The following is a 15,197-nucleotide window of genomic DNA, read 5'->3' as shown; positions in this document are numbered from 1 at the left end:
CTCCTTCAAAAACTAGAATTACCTGCTTGAGCCTTTGTTCCTGGCTAACATGCCTTATTCTTTTTATATTTTTATTTTGTTTTGGATGGCCATGGGATTTGAACTCTGGGTCTAGGCATTGTCTGTGAGCACTTCAGCTCAAGGATAGCACTCTTCCACTTGAGCCACAGTGCCACTTTCTCCTCCATGCCTTATTCTTATATGGTGATTCTTAATATGATTTTTTTGGGGGGAAGGGAGGAGGGTGTTATGGCCCTTGAACTCAGCCTGGGCACTGCCCCTGAGCTCTTCAGCTCAAGGCTACGGCTCTACACTTCAGCCAAGCCCCATTTTCCTTTTCCTATAGGTTAATTAGAGATAAGAGTCTCAGATCAGCCGGGAGTTTAGCCTAGTGGTAGAGTGCTTGCCTAGCTTGCATGAAGACCGGGTTTGATTCCTCGGTACCACATACACAGAAAAAAGCCAGAAATAGTGCTGAGGCTCAAGTGGTAGAGATCTAGCCTTGAGAAAGTCCAAGGACAGTGCTCATTCCCTGAGCTCAAGCCCAGGACTGGGGGGAAAAAAAAGTCTCAGATCTCAGCCTCCTGAGTAGCTAGGATTACAGGCGTGAGCGCACCTGGCTCTTAATATGATGATTCTTAATATGATGATGGATGATAGCCTAGATTCAGTAGATAACCAAATTTGATTTATTGACTTTTCTGTTAATTGAACTATAATCCTTGAACTTTGGTATACTTGCTGCTTTCAGTTTTACTTGGTCTTTATATGTTAATGTGTTTCTATATTTATATTACTTCATCATCTACTACAGGAACTTTTGAAAAAGTGTCACCAGTGTGTTGAAACAATTGTGAAAGCTAAAGATCAGCAGGCTGCAGAAGCAAATAAGAATGCAAGTATTCTCCTAAAGGAACTTGATCTGGAAAAAGTGAGTGGCAAAAATATTTATTAGAAGTTTAATATTCAGAATAATTTGTTACATGTATGATCAGTCATGTATTATTATTCCTGACGTGTAAACTCAGGATTTTATACTTGCTAGACAGAAGCCCTACCACTTGATTCATGCTTCTAGGTCAATAATCTTAACAAAACATGATTTGAAGGAATTGTTAGATTCTCAAACCAGTATATTTTTTTTATTCTGAACCATCATTTATAAAAAAAAAAAAATATTTTGAGGGGCTGGGAATGCGGGTTAGTGGTAGAGTGCTTGCCTAGCATGCATGAAGCACTGGGTTTGATTCCTCAGCACCACATATACAGAAAAGGCCAGAAGTGGTGCTATGACTCAAATGGCAGACCACTAGCCTTGTGCAAAAAGTGTCCAAAGACTGCTCAGGCCCTGAGTTCAAGCCCCAGGACTGGCCAAAAAAATAAATAAATAAAGAGTAACTATTTACATGCTAGAGATGCCGCTCAGTGGAGAACACTTGCCTAAGATGCACAAAGCCCTGGGAGTCATCCTAGCAATGCTTTTACTTTAAAAAAAAAAAAAAAAAGACTTAAGTGTCTAATATTCAGAGCTGTATGGAATAATGGGACACATTTAAAAATAAAACAAATTGGCCCTGGAGTTTGGCCTAGTGGTAGAATGATGACCTAGTATGCATGAAGACCTAGGTTCCATTCTTTGGTACCACATACATAGAAAAAGCCAGAAATGGTGCAGTGGCTAAAGTGGTAAAGTCTGGAGAAATCCCAAGGACAGTGCCCAGGACCTTGATATCAAGCCCCAGTACTATCAAAAAAAGAAAAAAAAAATCCCTTTTGAAACTAATCTGCTTATTGTTTTCTGACTTTATCAGTCAGTTAACTATTATTGTGTTCTACTGGTATCTGAAAGGAACAAAGGAAGTTTTTTCTCCCACTAACTACAATAGCTGTTTTCAAAACTTAAATACAGCTTTAAAGAGGCCCTGGAGGTATAACTTTAAGTGGTCTAGCACAGCCTAGCAAGTAAAAGATCCTGTGTTCAATTAGTACTCTGAAAAAAAAAATGTTTCAAACTTATAAAGTACAGGAAAAAAAATGTTTATAATAATAGATTCTGGTCACAGTTTTACAGTGATTGTCACTTTTTTGGTGGTGGTGTTTTTTGTTTTGTGTGTTTTGTTTTGTTTTAGGGGGTAAGCTTTAACTTGGCTTCTGAGCACTGTGCCTAAGCTTTTTTATTCAAGGCTAGAACTCTACCACTTGGAGCCAGAGCTCCACTTCTAGTTTTCTGGTGACTAAGAGAAGAGTCTCACAGTCTTTCCTGCCCAGGCTGGCTTTGAACCAAGATTTTCATCTCTGCCTCCTGAACAGCTAGGATTACAGGCATGAGCCATTAGTTCCCGGCTTCTCACTTTTATAAAGATAATATTAGCTGCATTTTATGCAAATAGAATGCCACATGGCTGTATTTTATAGGAATTTTACTGAGATTTTTAACTTAAATATCATAAAATTCCCATTTAAAGTCATAAAATGTATTGGCTTTTAGTATATTCACAGAGTTCTTTATCATCACTATAATCACAATTTTAAAACAGTTCTTTTCTCTTGTCCCCCCCACCCCCCACACACACACCACTCCTTTGATGTGCTGGGGTTCTAATATAGGGCTTTGCACATGCTAGGCAATTATTCTACCATTAAGCTGTCTCCCCCGTTTAGAAAAATCGTCATTTTCCTTAAACGTAAGCCTATCAATTCCTTTTTGCTGTCACCCTTCATGCAATCCTACAGTCTGTCCATGTAGGTTGTTAATTGTGGGACTTGGACCACGACCAACTGCCCATGCTGGTTTTGAACCAGAGTCCTCAGATCTCAACCGTCTGAGTAGCTAGGATAGCAGGCGCGTGCCACAGCTCCTGGCTACATTTACTCTTTTTTTAAGGGGGAGAATGTTCTTGACTTTTATTAATTTTATTGTAAAGGTGATGTACAGACGGGTTACAGTTACATGAGCCAGATAATAAGTATATTTATTTTTGAACACCCTCCCTCATTTTCTCCCAGTTCTTTCCCTTCCAGCCTGTCTTCCCCCCAAGTTGTATAGTTCATTTCCAACATAGAATTCTTTTTTTTTTTTTTTTTATGTCGGTTCTGGGGCTTAAACTCTGGGCCTGGGCCTGGGCACTGTCCCTGAGCTCTTCAGCTCAAAGCTAGCACTCTACCACTTGAGCCACAGCCTCCTTTCCTCTTTTCTGGTAGTTAATTGGAGGTAAGAGTCTCACTGACTTCAGTGCTCAGGGCTGGCTTTGAACCTGGATATCCTTAGCTCTCAGTCTCCTTAGAAACTAGAATTATAGGCGTAAGCCACTGGTGCCAAGCTTTATTTATGTCTCACGGACTTTAGTGCCAGGGCTGAGGCTGGCTTTAAACCTCAATCCTCAGATCTCAGCCTCCTGAGTCTAGGATCACAGGAGTGAGTCACCTCACCTCGCTTTACTGGATATATTATTACAATAATTTCTTCTTATTTTGCCCATGTCTTTTTACTTTCTTGTTTCTTTAAATTACAAAGGGGTTGAGATGTTTTTTGAAACAAACACAAGGTGCTACCTTTACTCACAATCTTCCTAACTCAGCCACATGAGTATTGAGATTATATATATGCACTATTATACTCTTGAATTACACAGTTTTTTTTTTATTTTAACTGAAAGCCTGTGGCTTATACCTGTAATCCTAGTTATGCAAGAAGCTGAGATCTGAGGATCATGGTTGAAAGACAGTCCACACAGGAAAGTCTGTGAGACTCTTATTTCCAATTAGCCAGGAGAAAAGAAAAGAAAAAAAAAAAGAAAGAAAAGGCCAGAAGTAGATTGGTGGCCCAAGTGATAGAATGCCAGTTTTGAGTTCAAAAACTTTAAAAAAGAAAGAAAGAAAAAAAACAGGCATGGTGGCTCATACGTGTAATCCTTGCTGCTCAGGAGGCTGAGATCTGAGAATCAAGGTTCAAAGCCAGCCCGTGCACAAAAGGACCTGAGACTCCCACTTACCTCTAGAAAATGGGAAGTGGGGCTTGGTTCAAAGGGTAGGGCAATAGCTTTGAACTGAAGAGCTCAGAGACAATGCCCAGGCCAATGGAGTATTATGGTAGCCTTGAACTAAAGAGCTCAGGGATAGCGCCCAGTCCAAGTTCAAGCCCCATGACCCACAAAAAGAAAAGAAAAAAAAAAACTTTAAAACAAAGTTTATCATTTTGATAATTTTCAGTTTGTGTTTTTTTTTTTTTCTTTTTTTTCAGTCTTGGAGCTTGAACTCAGGGCCTGAGTACTCTCTTTGGGCTTTCTCAAGGCTAGAACTTTACCACTTGAGCCACAGCATCATTTCTGGCTTTTTCTATGTATGCAGTACCAAGAAATCAAACCCAGGTCTTCATGAATGCTAGGCAAGCACTCTACCACTAAGCCCAACTCTTAGCCCCCTCTCTCTGCATTTATAAATGTTTTGAGATTGAAAGTCATGCAAAGCCATAAACAAAATTTTTACTTTGTTTATTCACGTTGCTGGGCACTGGTGCTTATAATTGTAGCCATTCAGGGAGCTGAAATCTAGAAAACAAAGTTTAAGTCTGGGCATGAGACTCATCAAGTAGAGCTGTAGCGTAAATGGTAGAGTATCAGCCTTGAACTAAAAGGCTTAGAGACAGCACCTAGATCCTGAATACAAGCCCTACGAATCTAAACCCAAAAATAAGAAGAATTGTATGCTGGTAAAATGATATACTTAACTTTATTTGCAGTCAAGAGAAGAAAGCAGAAAGCAGGCTCTTGCTGCTAAAAGAGAGAAAAGAAAAGAGAAGAGAAAAAAGAAAAAGGAGGAGCAGAAAAGGAAACAGGAAGAAGATGAAGAAAGCAAACCTAAAGAGAATTCAGAACTACCAGAGGACGAGGATGATGAGAATGATGAAGATGGTAAGAAATTACTCACCTGAATTAGAGATAAAAATTCTCTTTTCAATCTCATTAAAGATGATTTTTATTGTAGTTAATCCTTAGTATTTGGTTAGTTTTAATTGATAGCCTAGTTTATATTAAATAATTCTAAATGTTTCATATCATAAACTAATATAAAGAAACCGAAGGGCGAAGTACATAATTTATCGAAGTTCAGTTTTAAGACACTTTGTAAAATACCTTTTATATACTAAAAACAGTAAAAGTGTTTTGTAAGTATTCCTTCCTGTATGTCTCTACCTGACTCCCTGATTAGAAACTAGGAAGAGGTACATTTCTCCAATAAATTCTTAGCCAAAATTTAGTCTTAAAGCTATAGATGATACACATTTTGTCAGAGCCTATTGTTCATTTCCCTCAGAGTCACTTATAGCAGTTATGCCGGGCAGTTCTTTTTTTATTTTGGGGGGGGGGTAGGGTTGGGCCTTGGGGCTTGATCTCTAGGCCTGGACACTGTCCCTGAGCTCTTCAGCTCAAGGCTACCGCCCTACCCTGGTGCCTCGGCATTGTCCCTGAGCTCTTCAGTTCAAGGCTACCACCCTACTCCTTGAGCCTTGGATTCCCATTTCCTAGTGGTTAATTGGAGATAAGAGTCTCATGTTCTTTAGTGCCTAGAGCTTTATTTATGTCTCACGGACTTTAGTGCCAGGGCTGAGGCTGGCTTTGAACCTTAATCCTCAGATCTCAGCCTCCTGAATAGCTGGGATTATAGGCATGAGCCACCAGGCCCTGCGTGGCAGTTCTTATAATAGGCAAATTTTCTTTGCTTCTACTTCTAAAGTACTATTCAAAAATTATTCTAAACTCAAATTATATTGTGGTTTTTCATTAGTTCATGAGACATGCATTCTGATCTTAAGAATCTTATGGGTATATAGGGGCTTGGAGAATGGCCTTGTGGTAGGGTACCTGCCTAGCATGCATGAAGCCCTGGGTTTTATCCCTGGGTTCATAGAAAAAGCCAGAAGTGGTGCTGTGGCTCAAGTGGTGGAGCACTAGCCTTGAGAATGCCCAAGGACAGTGCTCAGGCTGAGTTTAAGCCCCAGGACTGGCACCAAAAAAAAGAAAGGAAAAAAAATAATTTTATGGGTATGTATAGTCTTTAAGAACTTAGAATGTTCTTACAGTAAATGTTTCTTCATTTATTGCCAAAAGGAAACTATAACCTAAAAGAGTGAATTACTATAAATTATGAAGTATAATTTATGAAAAAAATATTTGAGATCTGTGGCTCTCAATGTGATTCTTATCCATTTTATAATTTCAGTGGAGCAAGAAGTTCCCATTGAACCTCCTAGTGCAACTACCACCACCACAATTGGAATCTCTGCAACATCTACCACATTCACAAATGTGTTTGGGAAAAAAAGGGCCAATGTAGTGACAACCCCCAGCACTAATCGGAAAAATAAGAAGAATAAAACAAAAGAAACCCCTCCCACAGCACATTTAATTTTACCAGAACAACATATATCTTTAGCACAACCAAAGTCAGATAAAAATAAAATAAATGGAGAACCTAGAGGTGGTGGTATAAGTGGGAATAGTGATTCTGAAAACTTGGATAGCACAGATTGCAATAGTGAGAGTAGTAGTGGTGGTAAAAGCCAAGAATTAAATTTCACTGTGGATGGATCTGCTAGTGATAGGAGATGTACCACACTGATCCTTAATTCCCAAGAAGAAAAGACAATCACTGCTGCTTCAAAAACTCCAACACGGTAATTTATTTTGACTTGTTAACTCTACATTCACCTTTGCTTTTTAATGCCTGGCACAAATATTTAAAGTATATTATATAAGCACTAGTTGTATTCAATAATTTTATTACTGTGTGTGTGTGTGTGTGTGTGTGTATCAAAGACAGAGAAAGAGCTGGGGCTTGAACTCGAGGCCCTATTCTCTTGCTTAGGTTCTTCACTTACAGCTGATGCTCTGCCACTTGAGCCATGCCTCCAGTTCCAGCATTAATTTCCTTAATTGTTTAGGATGTGAATTGAATTTTAGGATTGCTTTCCCCTCTCCACACTTCTCTTCATTTGCTTATCCCTCCCTCTCATCTCACTATCCATCTCTCAAGTACCAATTTGTTGGACTGTGAATTATTTTTTTCTCAGAAAGTCAACTTAGACTTATCTCCTGAGAATTCTCATATTTTGGTTACTACATTTTTGTACACTACATTTTTGTACCTACAACCCCATTGTGTTTACATATATGTTTATAAATCTGTTCTAGCTTCCATGTAAGAGAGAGAATGTATCTTTGTTTCTCTGGGCCTGGCTTACTTTACAACATAACTTTTTCCAGGTCTATCCATTTCTTGACAAATGATGTAATATCATTCTTCCTAATGGATGAATAAAATTACATTTATATATATATATATGAATATTTTCTTGATCCATTCTATTACAAAGCATTTGGACTGTATCTCTACCTTAGCTATGGCGAATAGTGCAGCACTGAACATGGTTGTGCAAATGGCTTTACTGTATCCTGATTTGTAATCTTTCAGATAAATGCCCAAGAATGGTATTGCTGGATCATAGGTAGCTTTGTGTTTATTTAGTACATTTTTTTATTTTTTATGTTTATTATTATTTTTTTTGCCAATACTGAGGCTTGGACTCAGGGCTGAGCACTATCCTTGGACTTTCCTCAAAGTTAGTGCTCTATCACTTGAACCACAACACCACTTCCAGCTTTTTCTGTGTATGTGGTACCGGTGAATCAAACCCAGGGCTTTATGCATGCTAGGCAAGCACTTTACCACTAGGCCACACTCCCAGCCCCTTGTTTTTGGTTTGACCTGTTTTTTGTTGTTGTTTTTGACAGTTGTGCACCTTGAACTCTGGGCCTGAGTACTGTCCCTGAACTCTTCAGCTCAAGGCTATATTGCTTTACCACTTAGCCACAGCACCATTTCTAATTTCCTGATGGAGATGAGAGTCTCACAGACTTCTGTGCCCGTGCTGGCTTTTAACCATAATCCTTAGATCTCAACCTTCTGAGTAGCTAGGATTACAGGCTTATTTTGTTTCTTTGTGCTGATACTTGGGCTTGATCTCAGGGACTGGGCACTATACTTTGTTGTGGGGGGTTTTTTTTGTTGTTTTCTTTGTGCAAGGCTAGTTCTCTACCACTTGAGCCACAGCTCCACTTCCGGCTTCTTAAGTACTTAATTGGAGATTAGAGTCTTGTAGATTTGCCTGCCTGGGCTGGCTTTGAACTATAGTCATCAGATCTCAGCCTCCTGAATAGCTAGGATTATAGGCGTGAGTTACTATAGCCCATGCCCAGCTTCATGTTTGCTTGTTGGCTGGTTGGTTAGTTGGTTGGGTTTTTTGTTTTTGTTTTTTGAGAAATCTCTAAACCTCTTTCCAAAGTGGTTGAACAAATTTACATTCCTGCCAACAATGTATTAGGGTTCCTTTTCCCCCAAATCCAAGACAGCAGCATCTGTTATTTTATATTGTTGATGATGGTCATTCTAACTGGAATGAGATGGCATCTGCATTGTTTTGATTTGCACTTCCTTTATGGCCAGAGATGTTGATTATTTCTTCATATGTCTATTGGCCATTTTTACTTTTTCTTAGAGTATCTATTTGGCTTTATTATATGGGCTGCCCATTTTATGATTAAGTAGGTTGTTGATTCTCTGAGGGTTTAGTTTCTTAAGCTCTTTGTATATTCTGTGTAGTAGGCCATTTATTGTAGGCAAAGATCTTCTCTCATTCTGTAGGCTGTATTTTTAACTTGTTAACCATGGCTTTTTTTTTTTTTCTTTTTCTTTTTTTTTTGCCAGTCCTGGGCTTGAGCTCAGGGCCTGAGCACTGTCCTTGGACTTTCTCAAGGCTAGAGCTCTACCACTTGAGCCTCAGCACCACTTCCGGCTTTTTTCTATGTATATGGTACCGAGGAATCAAACCTGGGTCTTTGTCCATGCTAGGCAAGCACTCCACCAGTAGGCCAAACTCCCCACCCATTAACCATGTCTTTTAATGCAGTCCCATTTGTTCATCTTTTCTTTGGTTTGATGAGCCACTGGAGCTTTACTAAGCAAGTTGGAGCGGAGCCTATGCTAATATAGTCTAATATTCTTCCTACTCCTTTCTGTAGTAGTTTTTGGTTTCAAGTCTTACATTAAGGGCATTAATCTGTTTTGAATTGATATTAGTACAAAATGACAGGGCCATTTTCAGTTTTCTGTACATGAATGTCCAGTTTTCCCAATACCATTTGTTGAAAAGTCTTTTATTCAACCTGTGGTTTAGCTCACCTATCAAATATTAGATGGCTGTAGGGGTGTGTTTTTATTTCTAGGTCTTCTAGGTTTATATCCAAGCCTTTCTGTTTCATGGATGCCTGAGCCTGCTTTTGTGCCGGTACCAATGTATTTTTGTTACTATAGCTCTCTAGTAGAGTTTGAAGTCTAGAATTATTACACCTCCATCACTACATTTCCCCCCCCCCCAGGATTGTTCTTTTAATTTGGGGGCTTTTGTGGTTTCATATGAATTTTTTGGATTGTTTCTCTATCTCAGTAAAGATTGACCAAAACTTCTTAATAAAATACTGGCCAGTGAAATTCAACAACTAATTAAAACAAAACATACATTACAATCAAGCAGGAAGATGCAAGTGTGGTTCAGTATATGGAAATCAGTAACTAATGAAAAACATTAGCAGAGCAAAAGACAAGAATCCCATGATCATCTCAGTGAGGACAGAAAAAGCCATTAACAATATCCTTCATCCTTTTATGATAAAAGCTCTAGAGAAGTTAGGAATAGACAAAACATAATAAAGGCTATTTATGACAAACTTAACGCCAAAATCATACCTAGTGGTCGTAAGGTCTGCCAAAAGGAAACTCCACACATTTCAGAAGAGGGTTTATTGCATGAGGAAAGAGCAGACTCCTGCCGCCCAAGATGGAGTTGCGCGAGCAAGAGAGCTTAGGGTGGGAAGTGAGAGATTATATAGGGGGAGGGGTATAGACACAGGGGAAGTAGATGTGATCTCAGAGGATGGGGAAATATCTCAGTGGGGACCTCCCATTGCCCCAGGCATGCCAGTTGCCAGGGTTACAGGTGCTTGGCGGTACAGGTGCTGGGCGGGGATTTCCAGGGTGCAGTGGGAGAGAGCCAAGGGAATAAGTCATTTCTTTCAGTCAGACCTAATAATGGTGAAAAAAAAACAATCATTTCCTCAAAGACAAAGATGTCCACTTTCTCCACTTCTTTTCAGTATAGTACTGGCATTCCTAACAAGTGCCATTAGGCAAGAGAAACATATAGAGGGGACCAAAATAGGGAAGGAAGAAGTAAAATCACCCTATTAGCAGATAATATGATCCTATATCTAAAGGACCCTAGAGACCACCATCAAGTTCCTAGAGCTGATAAATAACCTTGGCAAAGTAGCAGAGTTTAAAACCAACCCCCAAAATCAGTACCTTTTTTGTACTGATAAGGTTAAGAGAGAAAGCAGGAAAGCAATTGCCTTAAAAAAGTGTGTGGGGGGGTGGGCCAGGGTCAACTTAACCAAGAAAGTGAAGGATCTTTATAACAAAAAGGAAATTTTGAGGAAAGAAATTGAAGGAGACATTTGGTAGCGGAAAGACCTTCTATAGGTTCCTGGATTGGCAAGTTAAGATTGCAAAAATGGCAATATTGCCCTAAGCAGTCTACAAATTCAGTATAATACCCATCAGAATACCAATGCTACTATTTGCAGAGATAGAGAAAACTAATACCTATGCCCTCTTACATATGCTATTTAAGATTATTAGACAATTTTATAAGAATCTGAAGTTGAAAATATTTTTATTCATTATTGTCTTAAATTTGACTATGAAGATCAAATTAAAAATTTAAAATACATGGTGGAGTCTTGGTTCTATTTTCTATTTTCCTGCATTGATTATCTGATATGCTAAATTTTAATTGAAATATTTCAATGTAATTTTGTTTTTGAACTCCTTTGAATTTCTTCCTTAAAGTATATCTTTTGTTGTACTTGTTATTTTCTATTCTCAGTCTGGAAGGTGAAATGAATACTAATTCCTTGTCCACAAGTTACAAATCCGTGTCATTGCCATTAAGTTCTCCAAACATAAAGTTGAATCTCACTAGTCCTAAAAGAGGTCAGAAAAGAGAAGAAGGGTGGAAAGAAGTTGTTCGAAGGTAAGTATTAGTCTCACATTTTTAACTTTTATAAATCATACAGATTTGTCATCTCTTATAATATGATTGCCTAGTGAATTTGAATATGGACATTATTGTAAGCTACAGTGTTACACTAAATGTAGAATATGCTAGTGCAAAATTAATACCACTATAAAAGTTTTGCAGGCATATTTTACATAACACACCACATATTGGCTCTTTAACTTATAAGTTGAATTTTATGTAAATCGCAAAAGTTTGAAACTTGAGTTTTTATTGCTATGTTTGAGCTATTGATATGGCTTAAAATACATAGCATATATTATTCAGTATGGGTGTTAAGAATGGATGCATCATTTAGTTATTATAGGTTAATTGACTTTTGTGTGATATTTGGAGAAGATTTCAATGCTTAGATTATAGTGAGGTGAAAGTAATTTTGTCTTGGGGGTGGGGGTGGAAAGTGGGGACAAAAACATGAGAAGGGGTATCAATGTGTTAGAAGTAATGCACCCACTACCTGACGAATGTAACTGTAACCCCTCAATACATTATCCCTACAGGAAAAAAATTAATTTTGTCTTAAATAAGCAATGTACTTTTTATCCTTTTCTCAATTCAGTATGAGTTAATTTCCTCTTTAAGATTTGAAAATATTATTCTATAAGTATTTTTTTTTTTTGGAGGGGTGGTCGGTAATGGGACTTGAACTCTGGGCCTGGACCCTGTCCCTAAGCTCTTCAGCTCAAGGCTACCACCCTACCCCTTGAGCCACCTGGTTTTCTGGAGGTTAATCGCAGATAAGTCTCATGGACTCTAGTGCTGGGGTTGGCTTTGAACCATAATCCTCATTTATCCACCTCCTGAGTAGCTAGGATTAGAGGCATGAACTACCAGCGCCCGGCTCTATAAGTCTTTTAAGTGAAGATATTTACTATTCAGATATATTTGATTTCATGTGTGGTCTTCACTTTATAGGTCAAAGAAATTATCTGTTCCAGCTTCAGTGGTATCCAGGATAATGGGAAGAGGAGGATGCAATATCACTGCAATACAAGATGTTACTGGTGCCCATATTGATGTGGATAAACAAAAGGATAAAAATGGCGAGAGAATGATTACAATAAGGTAGCTATGGAAAATTTACATAACTAATTTTGTGTTGAAATTTCAGAAGAGTGCTTATTTTTATGTTCTTTTGTGTGCTGGTATCAGAGCTTGAACTCAAGGTTTAGACACTGTCTCTTAGTTGACCCTCTAGCACTACCACTTGAGACACAGCTCCACTACCAGCAGTTTTTGGTGGTTAATTGGAGATAAGAGTCTCACAGACTCTTTTGCCTAGGCCAGCTTTCTCCTAGGTAACTAGGATTACAGGCAGAAACCACCCGTACCTGACCCCAAATCTTTTATATATCTGTAGATATAGATACAGATAGAGATAGAGATATAGATAAAGATATGTATAGAAGCCAAGTGTGGTGACTCACGCCTATAATCCTAGCTACTCAGAAGGCTGAGATTTGAGGATCAAGGTTCAAAGCCAGCTCTGGCACAAAAGGACCTGAGACTCATCTCCAATTAACCCCTAGAAAAGGGCAGGTGGAGCTTGGCTCAAGGGACACCTCCCAGGCCCAGGGGTAGAGTGGTAGCCTTGAGCTGAAAAGCTCAGGAACAGTACCCAGGCCAATTTCAAGCCCCATGACCCACCAAAATAGATAGATAGATAGATAGATAGATAGATAGATAGATAGATAGATAGATAGATAGATAATGATATGTGCATATCTTTGTATGTGTACATGTGTGTATATGTATGTATGTGTGCATTTATATTGAAGAGTACTGGGATGAACTTAGCCCAATATTTGCTATGGCCCTCTACTCATGAGCCATATCTCCAGCCCTATTTTCTTGGTTTTGCTTTTATCAAGATAGAATCTTATGAATTTTTCTGCCCAGTCTTATTTAAAACCATGATCTTTGTGCCCTCAGCCTTCTAGGTAGCTAATGTTATAGGCATGAGCCACCGGTACCTAACAAAAGCATACTTTTATCAGGGATAGTACAATTATGAATTTTAAGACTTAGGATTTGTCTAAAGTGACCATGGAGCATGAATCCATGAGTTCAAAGCCCAATACCACTTTAAAAAAAAAAAAAAGGAATGTTATTTGAAGGTTAAGAATGCTTGTTTTTTATGGGGCTTTTTGTTTTATTTATTCCTCAGGGGTGGTACAGAATCAACAAGATATGCAGTTCAGCTTATCAATGCACTTATTCAAGATCCTGCTAAGGAATTAGAAGATTTGATTCCTAAAAATCATATCAGAACACCAGCCAGCACCAAATCAATTCATACAAACTTCTCTTCTGGAGTAGGTACCACAGCAGCTTCCAACAAAAATGCATTTCCTTTGGGTGCTCCAAGTCTTGTAACTTCACAGGCAACAACATTATCTACGTTCCAGCCCACAAATAAACTTAATAAGAACGTGCCAACAAATGTACGTTCTTCTTTCCCAGTTTCTCTTCCCTTAGCTTATCCCCACCCTCATTTTGCTCTACTGGCTGCTCAAACTATGCAACAGATCCGGCATCCTCGTTTACCCATGGCTCAGTTTGGAGGAACCTTCTCACCTTCTCCTAATACTTGGGGACCATTCCCAGTAAGACCTGTGAATCCTGGCAATACAAGTAGCTCTCCAAAGCATACTACAACCCGTTTACCTAACCAGAATGGAACTGTTTTGTCATCAGAATCTCCTGGACTAGGTACTACCAGTTGTCCTATCACTGTCTCATCTGTCGTTGCTGCCAGTCAGCAACTGTGTGTGACTAATAACCGAAATCCTTCATCAGTCAGAAAGCAATTGTTTGCCTGTGTGCCTAAAACAAGTCCTCCAACAGCAGTGATTTCTTCTGTGACAAGCACTTGTAGTTCCCTGCCTTCTGTTTCCTCTGCACCTGCTACTAGTGGGCAAGTTCCCACCACATTTCTGCCCACATCTACTCCTCAGGCACAGCTCTCTTCACAGAAGATGGAGTCTTTCTCTGCCATGCCACCTTCTAAAGAGAAAGTGTCTACACAGGACCAATCTATGGCAAACCTATGTACGCCATCTCCAACTGCAAATAGTGGTTGTAGCTCTGCCAGCAACACCCCAGGAGCTCAAGAAACTCATCCATCCAGTAGCCCCACTCCTCCTTCCAGTGATATACTAGAGGAGGGACAGTCATCCAATGTCTCTGATTTAAGTCCTGTTTCAATGTCTTTTGCCTCTAACTCAGAATCTGCTCCATTGACTATGTCATCACCCAAATTGGTTACTGCTGATAATCAGGACACCAATAATTTACCTCAGTTAGCTGTACCGGCACCTCGAGTTTCTCACCGAATGCAACCCAGAGGTTCTTTTTACTCAGTGGTACCAAATGCAACTATACACCAGGACCCCCAGTCTATTTTTGTTACAAATCCTGTTCCTCTAACATCAACTCAAGGTCCACCAGCTGCAGTGCAGCTTTCTTCAGCTGTGAACATTATGAATGGCTCTCAGATGCACATAAACCCAGCAAATAAATCTTTGCAACCTACATTTGGCCCAGCCACACTTTTCAATCACTTCAGTAGTCTTTTTGACAGCAGTCAGGTACCAGCTAACCAGGGGTGGGGAGATGGTCCACTTCCCTCACAAGTTGCTGCAGATGCCTCTTTCACTGTTCAGTCAGCTTTCCTGGGTAACTCTGTACTTGGACACTTGGAAAACATGCACCCTGACAATTCCAAGGCACCTGGCTTCAGACCACCTTCCCAGCGAGTTTCTACTAGTCCAGTTGGTAAGTTATCAATAAATAGCATTTATTTTATAGGTAATATTACATAATCTTCAAGAAACAAAAGTGACTTCTAAATAATACAGACTGTTTAAGCAAAAATGCATGGTGATTCATACAGGAGGATCTGTATCCAAAGTCTGCCTGGGCAAAGGAACAAGACACTATCCCAAACACAGCCTAAAGCCAGAAAGTCTGGAAATGGCAGGTTCAAGCAGTAGAGTGTGTGTCT

At 39.2% G+C, this 15,197-nt stretch overlaps 1 protein-coding gene across 2 annotated transcripts in view; it reads left to right on the top strand.

Annotated features, from left to right (window-relative positions):
• Ankhd1 (ankyrin repeat and KH domain containing 1) overlaps positions 1-15,197 on the top strand; it is a 135,363-nt gene that overhangs the window by 109,616 nt on the left and 10,550 nt on the right. For both annotated transcript variants that reach the window (XM_090331395.1, XM_090331394.1), the window contains exons 24-29: positions 815-931; positions 4,739-4,910; positions 6,220-6,673; positions 11,000-11,146; positions 12,107-12,256; positions 13,359-14,968. In XM_090331395.1, coding sequence (XP_090187521.1) covers positions 815-931; positions 4,739-4,910; positions 6,220-6,673; positions 11,000-11,146; positions 12,107-12,256; positions 13,359-14,968 — 2,650 coding nt within the window. The remainder of the gene's footprint in view (positions 1-814; positions 932-4,738; positions 4,911-6,219; positions 6,674-10,999; positions 11,147-12,106; positions 12,257-13,358; positions 14,969-15,197) is intronic.

The sequence above is a fragment of the Megascapheus bottae genome, chromosome 4, assembly GCF_031878675.1.
Source record: "Megascapheus bottae isolate mThoBot1 chromosome 4, mThoBot2.hap1, whole genome shotgun sequence".
NCBI lineage: Eukaryota > Metazoa > Chordata > Mammalia > Rodentia > Geomyidae > Megascapheus > Megascapheus bottae.
The sequence above is the reverse complement of the archived record's forward strand: the minus strand, read 5'-3'. Positions and strand labels throughout refer to the sequence as shown.